Genomic DNA, 19,689 nt, shown 5'->3' with positions numbered 1-19,689 from the left:
TTCCACAAAATAAGTTTTTCAAAGAAAAGTAAAGAACTCCGACCAAAAATGATATATTCCAATCGTAAAACTACCACAAGTCAGTATCGTTAAATAAATGAAACCCAAAACAAACAGAAATTGCAATAATTAACCGACTCAAACTCAAAACGAGTAGAAATTAACACGAGTCAAGCTCAAAACCCCTGTGCTTTCCCAAGGCCAGAACATAATTTGCACTTTACTGAAACAAAATATAAATGAATGTGTATTCAGAGGTGTCATTTGGGCCAAATCTTGGGGTGGGCATGGGGCATTTGACAGAACTTGAGACTTTTATTATGAATCTAACCTACTTTCAAAGTTTACAACGATTAATAGCAAATAGCGTAATTATCCCAAGGGTCGTCAGGTTATTACGCTCTTTGGCTAATATGCGTGCAGTTAGTTCAAATCATTTGAACAGAACGGATTATGTTGGACATAATGAATAATTACGGCCAGAAAAGGGCCCTTTGTGGTGGAAGCTTGGGCCCCCCTGGAAAATCTGGGGTGGGCATTTGCCCACCCCTGACCCCCTCCCCAAATGGCGCCTCTGTGTGTATTGCCAGTTTAATATGCATATAATGATATTTATTAATCAAAATGTTAATAATATTTGATTTATTAAAGTTATAAAAATAAAAGCATTTATATTTTTTATAATTTTTTTTATAGGCACTGCCTATGATATCACCTATATGCCCTTTTAATGCTTGCATGTGTATAGTTTTTTCGTTTAATTAAAACTCCCCCAAAACGTTTCAACTAAATTCCCTTAGTGTCATTAGTTAAAATAACCGCAGAAGTATCAAAAGTATACACATAGTGTCTTCTGGCTAGTTCAAAATCTGTCACAACTTACCCTGAAAGGTTTAACTTAATAATATTATTGTAATATTGCTTTACTTTACTTTTTTTTGACTTACTTCAGCATCCACCTAAATATTCCTTGAAAGCTTCATCTTAATACCCTTTGCTTGTGTAGTAGCAATAGTTGTAACAGAAGCAGTAGCATTAGTAGCAGGATGACATAGCACCTTTTTTTTACAACATCCCATTCAATATACGACAGAAATTTTAAATTAACACTATCAAACGGTCCTCAAGCATTGCTGATACGTCCTCTTGACAACCTATGTGAGCATAGTGTATTTCGATTTATTTCAATACAGTTACAGTATTGCCCAAAAATTTTCGCCTTAATACCCCTAGATTTCTTAGTAGTATTAGCAGCACCAGTAGTTACAGTAGTAGCAGTAGGAGTAGAGTTAATAGTAGCAGTCTTAGATTTACTAGCAGTAGTAGTAGTAGTAGCAATAAGTAGTATAGTTTTAGTGATAGCGCTATAGTAGTATTAGTTTTCGTGATAGTAATGGTAATAGTAATAGTACTGTTGCTAGCAGTAGTAGTTGTAGTGACAGTAGCGTGCAAATATCGCCTATTCGTTAATTGATCATTTCCCTTATCATTCCCTAAAAATTACAAATTAACATACTCAGTCATTCCTGAGGGACACCCTTTTGAAAATTCATGTACACATAACATGTTATGATGTAGTTCAAAACTCCCCTTAACTTCCCTCAAAGACTCATCTTAAAACCCTTTGTATTTTGGGAAATTAGAAGTCAAACATACATACCTTTTCTCAATAACATATACTACATGTAAATAATGAACAAATTGCATAACTTGCAGCCCTTTCCCTGAGGGCTCGGGGGGGGGGGGTAGGATTGAAATCCCCAAACACATAATTACCGAGCTTTTCAACATTGAATTTGATTCAAAATCAAATGAGATACATCTGAATTTAATGTGACCACCCATTTTATAAGAACCTAATATGCCCCGGGGCACAACTTAAAGCACTTGCCCAAGGGCTCTGGGGGGATGTTCCAACCTTGGAGGCATTGATACATGTTCTTAAAAGCCTTAACATCAACCTTAAAAGCCTTTTTTATGATCTTTGAACTATTTTGAATAAATAGCCAGTCTAAAAAAATCCATTGGATGCATCTCGGGAAAACACGACTTGTTTGTCTTGTTTGTGTGTGTGTGGGGGGGGGGGGGTAGCTGCGCTCTGATCTTTTTGAATCTAAGAAAAGGCACTAGAACTTCTTATTGCCAATCCAATGAGTCCCCTCCAAAGCGTATACGACCACCCGTTCTATAAGAACCTTATATGCCCTTAGGGCACAACTTACAACCCTTGCCCTGAGAGCTGTAGGGGAGGAGTTCTTCCAAACAGACATAATTTCAGGATCCTTCAACTACGATGAAGAGATAGCTTCCTACGTCATATTTTCTACGAGGAACAAAATTGTGATCTCTAAATTATGATTTGAGATTATAAGGGAAATAATGAGCGTGGAGGGGGGGTTGCTCTGAAATCAATTTGACTCTAAATAAGGGCACTATAAATTCCAATTTCAAGTCAAATGGGCCCAATCTGAAGTTCATACAACCGTCCATTCCATAAAAACTTTATATACCCCAATGGTATAACTTACAACCATACCCCCAGGGTGCTGGGGGGCTGTGTAAATTCTAGAGGCATTATTATATGTTCTTGGGACTATTTTGAACAAAATCGCTATCTCATAGTTTCAATCAGATACGTTAGTGAAAAGAGGGGTTGTTAGGGAAGGGGGTGGCTAAATGCCCTTCGTCATTTTCAATGCTTACAAAAGAACCAGAAGCTCTAATTCTCAACCAAATGAGTCTCTTCTAAAGTTAAAGAGCCGTCCCTTCCTTAAAAGTTTTAAATGCCCCGCGGCATAGCTTAAGACTCTCATCCCCAGGCTCTGGTGGTTTGTATCAACCCCAAAAGCCTTTTTATTTCATCTTTGGACTATTTTGAATAAAATTGACTGTCTCAAAATTTTTATTGGATGTATTTCGGGAAGAATGACGTGTTGAGGGGGGGGGATAGCTACCCTCATATCACTTTGAATCTTAAAAAAGGTACTAGAAATTCATATTACCAGTCCAATGAGTCCCCTCTGAAGTATATACGACCACCCCTATTCTATAAGAACCTTATATGCCCCTGGGGCATAACTTACAACCCTTGCCCTGAGAGCTGTTGGGGCGGGATTGTCTTCTAGAAAGATACAAGTTTTGGACCCTTCGACTACAAAGAACAATTTTGCTATCTCCAAATTTTTAGTCAGACGTCTTTGGGGAAATGATGAGTTTGGGTGGGGGCTGGTTGCTCTCAAATCACTTTTGACTTTTAAAAAGAGTACCGTAACTTTCGCTTCAAATCAAGTGAGTCTCATTTGAATTTTGTACGACCACTCATTCCATAAAAACCGTATATACCCCAGGGCATGACTTATAACCTTATCCCCAGGGAACTGGGGGCTATGCCAACCATAGATGTACTGATGCATGTTCTTTGAACTATTTTGACAAAATCGCTATCTCAGAATTTTAATCAGATTCGTTCAGTGAAGGGGATTAGTTGGGTAGGGGGGTAATTTGCTGGCTTCCATCACTGTTATGTCTTAAAAGGGAACTACAATTTCTCATTTTCAACCAAATGAGCCTCTTCTAAAGTTTATGCAACAATCCCTTCCATAAAACCTTAAATGCCCCTGGGCAAAGCTTATACCTCTTGTCCCCAGGCTCTGGGGGTTTGATTCAACCCCAAAAGCCTTGTTATATGATATTTAGACTATTTTGAATAAAATGGCTGAATAGAAATTTTGAATAGAAATCTGAAAATTTCTATTAGATGCATTTGGGAACAATACTGCGTGTATGTGCTATGCAGTGCTATTGCGCTGCCTATGATCAGTTAGCACCAATTCTCTAAGTGCTTGTAGCATGCCTCGATATGTGCTTTCTGTCGTTACAGGCAAAAAATATAAATTCATGGTGGATATGGATCCCCAATCTTTGCATGTATTGTTAATAGGTGCAAAAAATCTGGGCAAAACCTTGAATGTACCATCCCCTAAAAATAATTCTGATCTCTCAAGATACTACACCACATCGCTATGGCCCAAAGCCAAAATTATTTAAGGAGTATCTGTCCGGAATTGTAAAGGACAAGGCATTCTTTGCAGGCATTCTAACAATTGCGTCCTCATTTTAAATTTGAAACTGTTCCCCCTAAAAGGTTTCTAGTTGACACGGAGGAAGTGGTTCTTGCTCTTTTAAAGTTATTCTTTATTTGAGAAGTCTTCGCACTGATCGGATCACCAGGGTGTGAATGCTTGGTAGTTGGCCTTGGTAGTTGATCTACAGATCTGAATTTAAACAGATCTAAGTTATGTGGTGGTTGAGTTAATCCTAAAAACTACAAAATTTATTGCCCTTGCCTACAAAATTACAAAATTTAAAAACTACAAAAGGTTAAAATCCTTTTTAGGATCTCCGATTTCCTCAAATAGCTCAAAGAACTGATGCACTATTTGAATTACTCTTATTCTATGCCTATCAACCTTAGTTCTACCCTAAGATGGATGATGGACTATCGTCAACAAGTGAAATTAATCATTTCAACTCTGAAAAATTTAAAGCCAGCTTTACCTCCCACAGAGACTATTGTCTAATTACCGTTTCATCAAGTCTTTCATCACTTCTACCAAGTTGATAATTCCACAACTTTAAAAGGAGAGTTAAGCCTGTATTTTTAGATAAAGTTCAATTGTAATAACGTGTATCTGATTGTTTTAAGGCTCTGTAAACTCATTTCTAAAGATAACAATTTATAGGTACTGCCCACAATTCAGTTTTATTTAACTATTTTATTTTATTGTCGTATTATGCTGATGATTCACTATTCTGCATATTATTTTTTTGGCTATCTGCAAGTTTTAGTCCTTTGGCTTTAAATCCATAACAGAAATTATACCACCCGTGAATTTTCTTTGAATGAGTCAACTTCTTTCTTCCTCCAAATTTTTGTTTTTTAAACTATTTCCTGGACTTGACTTAGTGAACTGTACCAAATTTTCCTTGCGCTTGTCGAAAATCTTTAAATTGAAGCAATTACTCCTTGTAATAATTTTATAGATTTGGCTCCCTCTGTTATTGGAGACATTTTTCAGCTTACAGAAAGGGGAAAAGTAAATCGCCCACTTCTTCCGGATATAGGAGCTGCAGAATTGGATTTAGCCATTCGAACGGTGCCGGAGAGAGTGAAAAAAATAAGGGACGAAGAAGACTTTTTATTGACAAAAATAAACACAGTACTGGTAAGTGCATTTATTACCAAACTGATAATATTTCTTATTTTTATATTTTTCATTACAACAGGCGTAAATCAGTCAAATCCAGAGGGAAACAAAGCACCTGATTCTTAGGGATATGTGTCAAAGATTACGAATGGGTATTAAGCAGCCTTTATTAGAGATAAAACAATTTTTCAAATGAAAATCAAGCGTCTGAACTGAAATTTTTTAAAGATTTAAGATAATGAGCATCAATACACCCTTCCATTCTGGAGACATTGCGGAAAAGATTTTTAAGCCATTCCCAATGCGATTGTGTTAGAGCAATCGTTCTTGAAGTAGAGAAGAAAGAAGTTAAACTTTAAAGTAAAGGGCGAAGATTGAGAGGGTAGGGAAATCCCATTCATATGAAAGATTATTTTCTGTCCGTTTTAATTTTACTCTTCACTTTCGTTAGAGGAAACTTGTTTTTATTAAATTCCTATTTGTTTTAATACTATATCTAAGGTTATTCTCAATATGAGAGGGACTATTAACATCTCAACCTCCCTCTTGACGTTAAAGTTTTAATTTCTATTTAGCAATGCTTCAGCGAAGATGTTCATTTAGAAATAACTGAGGGGTTGTTTCAAAAGTAACGGAAGAACCCCAGATATACTATTATCTTTGCTATCAGACGGGAGTGATTCCCCTCCAGCCCCCATAGCGCTTCCTTTTATCATATACTGCTCCGTATCTTGAAGTATAAATTATTTTAAGTGAAGTCATATCAGTGGATAAATCAATACTTATCTGAAGCTCCTCTTATATTATATTTGAAGATGTGGGCTTCTGAACACTTCTTTGGAGGTTTAAGGTCCCCCACTTCCCATAAAATATTCCAATGATATTCACACTTATAGTTGTTGCACTAACACATGATATTCTACGACCGTTAGTTTTATTTGATAATAGAGGTTCATTTTTTAAGGACTGCATGATGTTTAATGACGAATGTTGCATCGTTCATAAGTATGCTTTCCGAGAAAAGAAGGCCAAAATTTCGCTTTGCGAGTTAAAATACCAGACCTCAGCACTTTGCTGTAGTTTAACCTCTTAATTTACTTAAAAAGGGTGGCAATCTTTTAGTTTTTGTTCGAATGAGTCCTTCTTCGATAATCGACCACTTCTCTGATACAACTGCCAACGGTAAAAAAAAAACATGCACACGCGACAATCCTTCTCTGGAGAAACATGATGTTTTCTATTTTTTAGACAGTAGTCTTAATTATTTTCGTGGATGTTGAATTTCAAAGTATCCACTTGGTTAATTACGCAAATATGATATTCTGATAGCTTTTGATTAGCAGACACAAAATTGGTAAATTTTCAAAATTTAAAATTTTTATAGGTAATAGGTTCATTTGTTCCATATATTCGATCAAAACTCATTTTTAGAGTTTTTGTTTCTATCAATAGTTCCGATTATTTAGGGGAGAAAAGCTCTTCTGTATTTTTCTATGGAAAATTTTACTGGGGTAAAAATAAGCATTTTTGGTAAAGTAAAATAAAGAAAGTGATATCTATGGGTGTACATTGACTGGGAAACACTGAATTTACCAAGGGGTTTATGGAGAGTGAATTTTTGTAACGCCATAGGATACGAAATTTTTTATCTTTCAAAATAAACGAATAATCAAAGGAGATGGATCTAAAAAAGTATCACAGCTTTGGATGGCACATATCCAGGGCTGTATAGCTAGTAATATGTTGACGCTTTAAAACCTGAATGTTTGAAAAGATACAGAAAACATTCCCAGAAAACTCGTTTGCTAGGGCTCGTATCAAGGGCACCGGCAGACAAATTTACAGGGGGGAGGGGGCAGACACCAAAATAGCAGCGGTGGCTTGGTGACAGGGAATACATTTCAGGATGTTTTTTAGTAAGAATAAATTTATTTTGAAATACTTTTAGGAAAAAACTTTCCAATAAAAAGAGCAATTAAATTGCATGCAAAATGAAACAAATTACAGTAAATTTTAAACGACGAGGATTCCTGGGTAAGGGATCAATTTATTAAATAAATAGTATATTTAATTATCATGCATTTAATCTTAAAAGAAAATCAAACTCGAACCAACATTAGAGGAACAATTATTGCTTCCGTATATTATAGCAAATGTAGATTTGTCTTCATGCAATTTCCTACGTCTCAGAATAGTTTACAGAATAAGTAGATACTCAAAATAATCCAGCCTACATAGATACCACGATTTGATTTTGTTCTGGCCATGTAAAATGTTCCTTTTTAATAACAGGACAATTCTCCCCCTCGAACTTAAATCCCTTACATATTCAGACTTAAAAAAAAGAACAGCGAAAGAAAAACAAAATCCAAACTTACTATCGAGGTGTCAAATTGACCCTCTTTCTTTTCATTTTCCTATTCAACTAAATAAAATATACAATTCCAAAAAATTTCGTCACAAGAGAATCTTATCAAATAGCTTGTGATAAAAAACTGGAAGTAAAAAGTGACTTGGACCAGTATTCCCCAAAACTAAAAATGGATTTCTAATGCCAATCGCTAGACCGGCAGTATTGGCTTTTTATGCTGATTCTAAATATAAAATACACTTTCAGTTTATTGTTACACACCCAAAATCAAAAATTTGAGTAAGTTTCCCTGATTATTGAAAAAAGGGTAAACACCACCAAAGAATAATCGACCTTATTGAAAATCACTTTATTAGATACGTCATGTCAGAGAGCCCTACCGTAGAGGTTTCAAGATTCAATCTTCAAAATGTGGAATTTCGCTTTTTTTCAGAAGAAACATCGTCGATGCATTTACATGCTTTGTATTTTTCCCTGGGATCTTTGTATCAAACCGGAGGTCTAAGATAATTAGGAGGGAGCTCATACAAACGTAAATTTAAAGCTCTTTTTCAAGTGACCATACAGATTGGGCCAGGGGAAAGTCTTGTCTTCTGCTATTTTAGGGCACCAAACTCCGACTTTACGCCGAAGAAGACGAATTTGCAATCAATTTAAAATTCTGAGGAGCTAATTGATTTAAAAGTATAAATAACTACATTTTAGGCTTTCCAGTTGCAAAATCAGTAATGGCACACGGGAGCAGTACTGAATTAAACCAAGCTGATTCACTTTATTTGTAAATAAATTACTCTACGTTCGGTGATCTGTAATTGCGTGCGAGCTATATTAAGGGTGGTGAGTCATTCTTTAAGTGAGGGTAGGGTAGATTCCTAAGCAAGTATGTTTTAATCGCCAAACTGCTTACTCTTATGAGACTTTAGATAAATGTTTAAAGAGAAAGGGGAGAATAGGAATTAATTAAACTATTTCTGTATACAGCTAAATTGTCGCACTCCCATATCTACCAGGACAGAGGTCCAAAAGGTAGGGCAGGTCATCATCAGCCCCGCCAGAAAATTTCTTTGGGGTGGCAAATACTGCTAGGAACTTAGTTTTCAGCAATTTTAAATGGTAATATTTTTCTCTTTCTATTTATAAGAATTACTTTAATGTATTTAAAGAAATGCATGTAACGTATTTATCAATAAGAAAATCCTACTGTAGAGGTTGTGATGGCTTCAGCTAAGTAGAAGATCAAAAGTCTCCCAGAATTTTCTCCATACAAACAATAATGCTCCTTTTCATCCAACGGAAATTCTTAAGTAGTAAGATTAACAAGGATTTTTTTTTACTAAAATTACTATTCATCGCCAATTTTCTAAGTATGTTCAAATTATATCCAAAAACTGAAATTGCAAATGTAAACGTAGGACGGTACTAATCAGCGTACAATTGTGCGTTGGTATTATTGAGTTTTTTGTAACGCAGAAAAAGTGATCAATATTTCAATGATATCTGTTTATATTTTGGGGTAATCAAACAGTTTGTGGTAACGAAGTTTAAGTAAGGAGCGACCCGACTCAATAGTAACCGAAACCCTAAAAAACGTAATTTTAGTATCAATAGATATATCAAAAGAATTGGCTTATTATGCTGATTACAAGTATAAAAGTCTCTTAAGTTTAGTATTACCCATCAAGAGCTACGAGCCTGAGAAAATTTGTTTGATTTTCAAAAAAGGGGAAAGACCCCCTTGACCCCCTTGAAGTCATAGAGTTTTAATGAAAATTACACCATCAAAATCAGCGTATCAAAGAACCCTACCGTAGAGATTTCAAATCTGCAAAAAAGTGGAATTTCGAAATTTTTGCTAGAAGAAAGATCACTGATGCGTGTTTATTTGTTTTGTTTTTGTTTTTTGTTTTCCAGGGGTGATCGTATCGACCCAGTCGGCCTAGAACGTCGAGAAAGGCCTCATTCTAACGTAAATAAAGAGATTCAGCACCCTTTTTAAGTAACCAAAAACATTGGAGGGCAATTAGCCCCCCTTCCACGCCGCTTTTTTCCCAAAATCGTCCTGTCAAAATTTTGAGATATTTTTTTGTTCAGCATAGTTGAAAGGCCCAATAACTATGTCTTTGGAGATAAAATGACCCACTACAGCCTCTTTTGAGAGGTTTTAAATTTATAAAACTTTCCCATTGTTTACGTATAGTGTTTTTTATTAGGAAGTATGCATGCATTTTTGGGTGGGAAGGAGAGGACGGATTTTCTGTCGGGGGGATTTTGCACGGGGAGAATTTATCATGGAGGGGAAGTTTCCAGAGGTGAACTTTTCAGGGAAAATTTTACACTGGGTGAATTTGCTAGAATTCCTCTATGAAATGTCTTTATCTTTACCGATTAAATTTTACGCGTGGAGATATTAAGGGTAATTGTTCGGGGTAAAGTTTCACCAGGATTAAATTATCCAGAGGATATTTCATTTGGGAGGAGTATTTTTACGTGGAAGTGAAGCCAGCTTTCCTGGCGTTATTTAAACAACGATCCCAAATCAAAAAAAAAAAGTTTTTTTAAACTGAAAGCAAGGAGCCACATTAAAACTTAAAACGAACAGAAATTATTACGTATATGAGGGTGATTATCCCCCCCCCTAAACACCTCACTCTATACGCTAAAGTTTAAATTGTGTCCCAACTCTTTAAAAACGACTCCTGAAACACAAGGATCTTTTAATTAGAACAATACGAAACTTTCTTTAAAGCGCTGGAAAACTGTAGTGTGAAGAGCGAGGTGTTGAGGAGGGACAACCCCCCTTATATACGCAATAATTTCTGTTCATTTTAAGTTTTAATGTTGGTCATTACTTTCAGCTAACAAAAAAAACTATTTTTTTCTTTTTTTAAAGAAAGCTTAGAGACAAACATTTTTCTAAAGGCAATGGAACAAGTATGTCAATTAAAGTAAGAGTATATAAAAATGAAAAAATAATTAATTTAAAAAAAAATATTAATAGTCTACTTACAAAAACTAGGATATAAACTCCCAGTACTCACTTCTGTTTAGCAATGCCGAAGCAATGGACGGATATTTTTTAACAATACCGTCAGTTTTGAATTTGGTTATCAAACACAAAAATATTAATGTCTATAAACTAAGTGTTGATAGAAAGTTACGCATTATCAAAGAAGTTTGTTCAAAGTAAAATATTAAAACTAAGATTAAGAAAATCAAATAAAAATTTTTTAATTCAATATTTTTAATTTAATTTTGAATATCAAAAACCAATATATTTGAGACCTTTTTACTTCATAACTGTTAAAAATCAAATATTTATCAAAGTGACAACCAGATGAATACAATCACTCCTAAAAAAATGATAATAAAACACAAAAACCTATCCGTTCAGGGGAGGGGAATACAGAAACTCCCAGCATTCTGTTCAGGGAAATATTTCTGATTATAGTGGCTTCATATATCAGCTCATGGGTGCTCTTGTAATGCAAGCAAAAGCTGACGGCATATTTTTACCGAAATTGCCCCTTATTAAGTTATTTTCCTTGTGTTTTCAATAACTATTTGAACTTTCTCGTGCACACCATAAAAAGCTGATTCTTTGACTGAATGTTATCAATAGTAAGGCTCATATACTTTCGTTATTGACTAGGAGCGTTATTTATCTACCATTCATTACTAAGAAGAATTTTTTTTTTTTTTTTTTTTTTTTTTTTTTTTTTTTTTTTTTTTTTTTTTTTTTTTTTTTTTTACTCCAGCCAAATCATTTAGGAAAAAGGTTTCTGGAAAACTGGAAAGAGATCACCCATTCACAAATTAGAGTTTATATCTTCCCTATTAATGGTCAAAATCTATTGGCAGGCAGTCAACAATGGAGCAACAAATATTTTTTTTCCATGGTTTTTCCCTGTTCTCCCCTCTTTCCTTTGGTTTCCTTATAATTACTTTATAGTCCCAAATTTCCAGGGGGCAAATTCCCCGCCCCCTCCTACCGGCGCCCATGGCTTGTATGTAGTTTTTGGTATAAACTTTGACAGCTCCGTAAGAGAGGCATTGAGCCAAAATTAGTGAAAGATTTTTCTTCCCCCACGAATAGGAATGGTGACAATACTGTTTGATAATATGACTTCTTGGAAGTATCTAGGAAAGAATTAGTAGTTAAATTTATTCAACATCCTGTTTTGTGCCAAAGTATCAGAGATCTGATTAGTTTTTTTCAGTAACTGACCATGTAGCATGTCAGATAAATGGTATAGTGAATATGTCCGTAATATAAGCCACAAGCATGTTTGCTATAAAGTCACGCTTTAATGGGCTAATAAAAAAAAGTATAATCATTCCTGTTACAGTCTTTATAGATAGTAATGGTTGGTTTTTCCACTGAGTTCATTTCCCTCTCGAGACATAATTCAATAAAAAGGAAAAAAAAAAATCCCAAAGGAAATGTTTTGGGCAGGTTCATGGCAATCGCATAATTATTGTGACGCTAAAATGATTATTGTAGCATAGTAATACATAATAATTAGCATAATAGCTATAATTTTATAGCATTAATAATATTAATATTAATTTCAGTATAATACACTATTTTAATGATAGAAGTTACACTACAATAAGTCTGATTTTTCCGTTTTAAATCCAAAAATCAAATAAAAAGTATTATTTTGATGCCATGAGATTACGACAGAATAAGAAGAACCATAATTGTAGGTCAATAATATGGCTGAACTAAAAAGGGATGGACAGGGACACAATTTCAATGCGGGGTTCAAAATTTTCGATGAACCGTAGTTTTGTTGAATTAGTTTTTGATACAATTTGTACTACAGAATCTTAGGATGACGGAGAGGGGTATTATAATATACGAAAATTCTGCATGACTTTTGATCTTTTAGTTGGCTGAAGCCAATTTCGCCTCTAATATGGTGTTTTATGATCTTTAAACACATTGTATACACACGTTTCAATCATTGGCAGTGCAATTGCGCTGCTTATAAAGCGCGAGATTGAGGAAGATTTTATTTCTCGTCAAAGCAATTTGTATGGAAGGAATTGTCGTAGAAACTTCCGAGGGGGCTCACTCAACTTAGATTAAAAGTTTTAGTGCTCTTTTTTAAGATCCAAAAGTAATTGGGGGCAAGGGCAGTAAGTTAAACAAATTGCCCATTAATTACATAACTATTTGTTATTGGGAAGGGAGAGCATGTTTGATCCTTGGTTTCCAAAAATGCTAAGGACATTAGTATGAAGCTATCAAAAAATACTGAGAGGAGGTTTACTAAAATCAAAATGCTCTATTTGCATACAGGTTGTCAAATGACGTAACAACAATATCTTAAGAACAGCGTAAACTTTAAGTTGTTCCTTAATACTTTCAACTTAACACTATAAAGTAATATGTAATGCAACTTAATGTAATAAGTTGAAACTTAGAGGCTATGCTGAGGGGGATGTTAAACTAATCGAAAGGCAATATGTACGTGCTACTGCTGCAACTTTTATTACTTCTACGGCTACTGCACTACTACCACTACCACTGCTACTGCCACCACTGTTAATGCTGCAGATTCTACTATTTCTAACGCTGAGAGGTAAAGGTGGATATTTCAGGGAGTGTCGAGGGAATGTTGAATTAAATCAAAACATGCTACATGCATGTATGTTGTCAAAAAGGTGTATCAGCAATATCTCACGAACGGCATAAGGTATCAAGTTGAACAAATCAGGACACGATAAGGGGGGATATTTAACTGACCAAAAGGCAATATGTTCATACTACTATTGCTACTATTACTATTACTAACTACTACGACTACTACTACTACAACTACTTTTGCTTTTATTAGATAAAAAAAGACTATTTTTTTTAACTGAAAGTAAGGTGCGACATTAAAACTTAAAAAGAACAGAAATTATTCCATGCATAAAAGAGGCTGTTCCCTTCTCAATGACCCCTCTTTACGCTAAAGTTTGACTCTTTCTCTCAATTCTACTTTATTAAACAGTAAAAAACTTTAGCGTAAAGAGCGGGGCGTTGAGAAGGTAACAGCCCCTTTCATACACGGGAGTAATTTCTGTTAGCGTTAAGTTTTAATGTCGCTCCTTACTTTCAGTTAAAAAACTAGTTTTTTTAAATTTAATTTCTGAACGTTTTTGAATTAATGCATGTTTGATTTTGGTTCTTCGAACATAAATTATTAAAATGAAATTTGCACATCAATTCTTTTTTTTTGGCTAAATGGCTTTCTCTTACTTTTGATCAGACGATTTTGAGAAAATGGGGTGGGGAGGAGGTCTAGTTTCCCTCCAATTTTCCGGTTACTTGAAAAGGCAACTAGAATTTTTAATTTTTAACGAATGTTTTTATTAGTAAAAATATACGTAACTTAAGAATTAACTTACGTAACGAACGTTTATATTCTTATATTTTTACTATGTATATGAGGGGGTTTGTCCTCTCGTTAATACATCACTCTTTACACCAAAACTTAAATTTTGTCCCAACTCTTTCTGAATGACCCCTGAATAAGAAAGGCCGTAGAATAAATAGTTGAAATTGCTAAAAAAGACTTTAGCGTAAAGAGCGAGGTATTTAGGAGGAGTTGAACTCCTCATATGTGCAACAATCTCTGTTTGTTTTAAGTTTTAATACTGCTCCTTACTTTCAGTTGAAAAAACTTTTTCATGTTTATGTTTTCATTGTTTTTTTTATAATAATGCTAGAAAATCCTGCGCCCCTTCATTGAATTTCTCTTCCCCCATGACACATTCATCCAAGGAAAGATCCTCCCACATAGCCCCCTACCATCAACCCCCCCAAACCAAATTAATCCCCCTAAAAAAGGTTTTTATACTTCCCAGTAACGATTACTGCATGTAAACACTGGTCAAAGTTTATAACTTGCAGCCCCTCCCCCAGAGACTGTGGGGGAGTAAGTCATCCCAAAGACATAGTTATTATGGTTTTCGACTACACTAAAAAAAATGGCTATCTCAGAATTTTGATCCGTTGACTTTGGGTAAGAAATGAGCGTGGGAGGGGGCCTAGGTGCCCCCCATTTTTTCGGCCACTTAAAAAGGGCACTAGAACTTTCCATTTCCATTATAATGAGCCCTCTCACGAAATTCTAGGACCTCTCGGGCGACACGATGACTCCTGGAAAAAAACAACAAAAATAAAAAAAATAAACACGCACCCGTGATCGGTCTTCTGGCAAAAAATACGAACTTCCACATTTTAGTAGATAAGAGCTTGAAACTTTTACAATTGGCTTCTCTGGTACGCTGAATGCGATGGTGTGATTTTTGTTATGACTTTTGGGGGGTGTTTCCCCCTATTTTCCAAAATAAGGCAAATTTTCTCAGACTCGTAACTTTCGATGACAAAGACTAAATTTGATGAAACTTATATATTTAATATCAGCATAAAAATCCGATTATTTTGATGTATCTTTTAGTATCAAAGTTCCGTTTTTTAGAGTTTCGTTTACTATTGAGCCGGGTCGCTCCTTACTACAGTTCGTTACCACGAACTGTTTGACTACTAGGCCTACTACTATTACTACTACTTCTACTGCTACTACTGCTACTACTGCAACGTTTACCACTACTACTACTATGGGCATGCACTACTGGCAATAGTATATACAATATACGTCCAACTGGCTGAAAAATCACCTTCGTTTCTCTTTGCTATCCTAATTATTTGTATATTTTTTTCGTTTTGTAATGGAAAATCAGCAATAGCTCAAAAACAGTTTAAAATAAAAACTGAAACTTTAAGAGCATGTTGAGGAATGCTGAACTAACCAAAAGACACTATGTTCACGCTGGTGCTACTGCTTCCATTACTAGTCCACTACTTCTACTAAGGGTAAAGGTATTAAGATTGAATATTTCAGGAAATTTTTATGGTGATTTTGAACTAATCAAAACACATTGTGTACGTGCAGGTTGTCAAAAAGACGTGTCAGCAATACCCTGAGACTGGCTTAGCTGTTTAGTTGAAATTTTAAGGGCATATTGAGGTGGGTGTTGACATAACAAAAAGGCACTGTGGTTATAGTGTTTCTTCTACTAATACTGATACTAACGTACTCCTCCTTCTTCTACTCAAGCTACGCCTATTAAAATATAAGAGATACATGTTGAAATAAATAAAAAAAAACGAATATGTGCATGCAGGTTTCCAAAAGGGCGAATAAATAATATCTCAGGATTAAAATACAGTATTAAGGTGAAATGTCTAGGGAGTGTTTAGGGGGATGTTAAACTAAACCAAAGCAATATATGCATGTTACTACTACTGCTACGACCAACGCTGCGTTTACTGTAGAACTACTACTATTAAGAAGGCTAAGAGTATTAAGGTGAAACTTTCAGGGAATCCTGAGGTGGATGTTGAACTAAGTCAAAACTCACTATATGCAGGCATGCAGGTAGTCAAAAGTCCGTGTTTGCAATATCTAAGGATTGGCTAAGGGTATTAAGCTGGAACTTTTAATGCATGTTGAGGGGGTTGTTAAACTAACCTCTTTCATCTCAATCTCACCTTCATCTCAACTGTCCCTCCTTCATCATAGTATATGCTCCATTATACAACACTCAACATAATTTCAGGAAAAATTAAGCGAGTCAACTTAGTTAAATTTAGCATTAAGGTAAATGCCCATATTCAATATTTATTGTGTATAGATTAGGTGGTGTTTTTGGACAGGGTTGTCCCCCATCTTTTCCAAAAATCAGGCATATTTTCTCAGGCTCGTAGCTCATGATAGATAACATTAGACTTAGTGAATTTTACGTATTTAGAACCAACATAGAAATTCAATTCTTTTGATATATAAGTTGTTGTCCAAATTCCTTTTTTAGACTTCTGGTTGCTATTGTACCGAGTTGCTCCTTGCTTGCAGTTCGTTACTATGAACTGTTTAGTTTGTTGGCTTTCCTAAGATCTTCAGAATCATAGTTAACCTATACGGCAAATACCTAAAAATTGTATAGTTGAACTAGGAATACACAGAGCAGCGTCATCTGCTTTCTTTTGGCAAAAGTGTTATTCCTGTCAAAAAAAAAAAAAAAAATAGAGTCTGCTATACAGATCAATAAAATATTCATAATGTTCTTCTCTTAGCTTCAAAATCATTTCCTTTGACTTGTCCGATAGAAACCACACTTGGAAAATACACAGTTGAGTGTTAAATATATTATTTAAACAAATACGAAAGGGCATGTCTTGCACTTTCAAAAATGAGCTAGAAAGAGAGAAAAATCATCCGGATGGGCTTATGTTGACTGGCCACATTTGAAGAGACGTATTTAACATTTGAAGAGATGAAAATGAATGCTCTGAGACTCTTAAAAAGTTTGAATTTATTAACTATTTTATGATATAATCCAGTGGCTGTAAGAATGGATAACCGCGAAAGCTTATACTCGAAAATACCAACAAAGGGCATATTTGTCACTATTTCCCCATTTTTCTGAAAATATGGGGCCTTTTGATCCAAGCATAGGGAAAAGTTTTTAAGTATATTTTTTCTCTTTAATTTATTTAGGTCTCTAACATTGTTTAATTTTTTTAATTTTGTGAACTTTCCCAAGATTCGAGTAAGTTAGATACCTGCTAATTCGATAGTAATTTCAATCTTACTTATGAACAGTTGAACTTCGACAGTATATAGTATGGACTGTATTTTGACCATTTTATCACGCAGAAGGATCATACTTCAAGATTATTGGGGCTTAGACTAGATTTTTGGAACAAATGGGTCAGTGTAGTATTCATGGATAGGGTAGGGATGGAATTATTCTTTACCTTGGCTAAAGTTTATTTTTGTGCGGTTTCTACTAACATGAGATTTTGTAGAGTCAAAAAACGCATGAAAAATCAATTGTGGCTAAAATAGATTATAAAAATTCTATAAAGTCTTCTCACATATTTTTCAAATGAATAAAAGGGTGTAGAGTAGAAAAATAATATATATATATATATATATATATATATATATATATATATATATATATATATATATATATATATATATATATATATATATATATATATATATATATATATACTAATTTTAGCCAGCCACCCCTACCCATTTCCCGAAATCCAGGCTCACCCTTGAAATAGGCACTTTCCTTAATGTTTGAATCTGATCTAATGGATGATCAATTCTAAGAATTTAAACTATTCCACTTATTTGTGTATTATTGAAGTCATTATGTACATAAAGCTTTGAAGTAGCTTCCCTCTCCAGCATTTCCCTGTTAAAATAATTATTATTTTCTATTTACACGTAATTACTTCATAAACTATAGTCTGTTTTTTTGGCCTCTCCCCAACATAGGAACCTTATAAAAACTTACTTGGGCACTTGTTTTACTAAAAAATTACTACAAAAAGGGCTCATGTCTCAATGAGCCGTTTCAGAATTGAATCCAATGTGGTTGAATCCATATAGGCAGTGTCTACTAAATAAATACTTACTCAGTTTTTTTCAGGGAGGTGATTTAGGCACTTTTTCAGTTATCTCCCTGCGTCAGACATCGTCTTTTGCACACTTCTCTCTGTTTGGAGGTTTAAGAGAAACATTGAGTATATCCTCTGAAGCACTTCAGGTCGCTCAAGCATCGAAACAACTGCAAGAAAGGTGCGAGCTTTTATTATTTCATAATTTCAATATTTTTAAAGCCTCATTTCTTAAGATATGCGCAATGTGTCAGTTTTGCAATCTAGAGGAAAACAAATCTGATTTTCTGAGCTTGCCCAAATTTTTATTTTTTTTTACATTTCGATTGTAGCGTATACAAGATAGGTGCAGGTGAAAGCTTTGACCATAAACACCTGTGCAGGGCCAGTTTCAAAATGTTCTAATGTTTATTTTTACCTGGAAAGTCTGGCAATAAGTTTGAATTTAAATCAAGTTGCTATCAAGCCATGGTTAATTGGAGAAAAAGTCAAGACAGATTGTCTGAATGAGAGGCATCTCCGGTCTCAAAATAGTTAAGATGCCTCTCTGGTGTACAATTAAATTGAAAAAAAAACAACAAGTTTTTCAACTAGAAATAAGGAGCAACATTAGTCCTTAAAAGTTCGACTTTTTGGTCCAGTTGTTTAAGAATAACTCCCCCTCCATGGAAAATTCCCTTCCCCCACCAACAATTCTTCCATGGGAGGAGGGGAATGTACTCTTCAAATTCTAGGGGGTTGAAGGCTTTCCATTTTTTCAGTTAATATACCAAAAATGGTATTTTCTAATGAGAAGGCTAAAAAAGGTATTTTTCCTCTTCCCACTCCCAATTGAATTCCTGGACTCAAATAGAAATCTTCTTATGATCTATGCAGAATAAACTCAGTAGATTAAAAACAAGGGAAAAAACGCAAGCTAAACGCCTTGCAATTGCCGATCATTACATCATATACTTGTGGTGATGTTAGAATGGAATGATGTCAACTCATAGGGCATAATTGGTAATGAAACTAGGAAATGGCTATTCAAGTGCCTTAAAATACACGGGTAAGAGGTCGTCTTTTTCCCTAACTAAATAAAAAAAGTTTAAAAGTCTAAAAAGTTTTTTTTAACTGAAAGTAAGGAGCGACATGAAAACTTAAAACAAACAGAAATTACTCCGTATATGGAAGGGACTGTTCCCTCCTCAACGCCCCGCTCTTTGCGCTAAAGTTTGACTCTTTCTCTCAAATTTACTTTTTAAAACGGTGAAAAACTTTAGCGTAAAGAGCGGGGCGTTGAGGAGGGAATAGCCCCTTTCATATACGGAGTAATTCCTGTTCGTTTTAAGTTTTAATGTCGCTCCTTACTTTCAATTAAAAAATTGTTTTTTTATTTAATTTCTGAATGTTTTTGAATTATGCAGGTTTTGATTTTGGCTCTCCGCACATGAATACTTAGAACGAAATTTGCATATTTTTGTTTGGCTAAATGGCTTTTTCTCAGTTTTGGTCGGACGATTTTCAGAAAAAAGGAGTGGGGAAGGAGGCTTATCAATCATCTGGTTACTTAAAAAGGCAACTAAAACTTTTAATTTCTTACGAACATTTTTATTAATAAGAAATATACGTAACTTCCGAATTAACTGTCGTAACGA

At 34.7% G+C, this 19,689-nt stretch overlaps 1 protein-coding gene across 1 annotated transcript in view; it reads left to right on the top strand.

Moving 5' to 3' along the window:
• The window catches only part of LOC136031518 (peroxidase-like), a 104,161-nt gene that overhangs the window by 29,763 nt on the left and 54,709 nt on the right, over nt 1–19,689 (top strand). Inside the window, exons 3-4 of the mRNA XM_065711188.1 lie at nt 5,044–5,225; nt 18,085–18,233. Coding sequence (XP_065567260.1) covers nt 5,044–5,225; nt 18,085–18,233 — 331 coding nt within the window. The remainder of the gene's footprint in view (nt 1–5,043; nt 5,226–18,084; nt 18,234–19,689) is intronic.

This window comes from Artemia franciscana, chromosome 9, assembly GCF_032884065.1.
Source record: "Artemia franciscana chromosome 9, ASM3288406v1, whole genome shotgun sequence".
NCBI lineage: Eukaryota > Metazoa > Arthropoda > Branchiopoda > Anostraca > Artemiidae > Artemia > Artemia franciscana.
The sequence above is the reverse complement of the archived record's forward strand: the minus strand, read 5'-3'. Positions and strand labels throughout refer to the sequence as shown.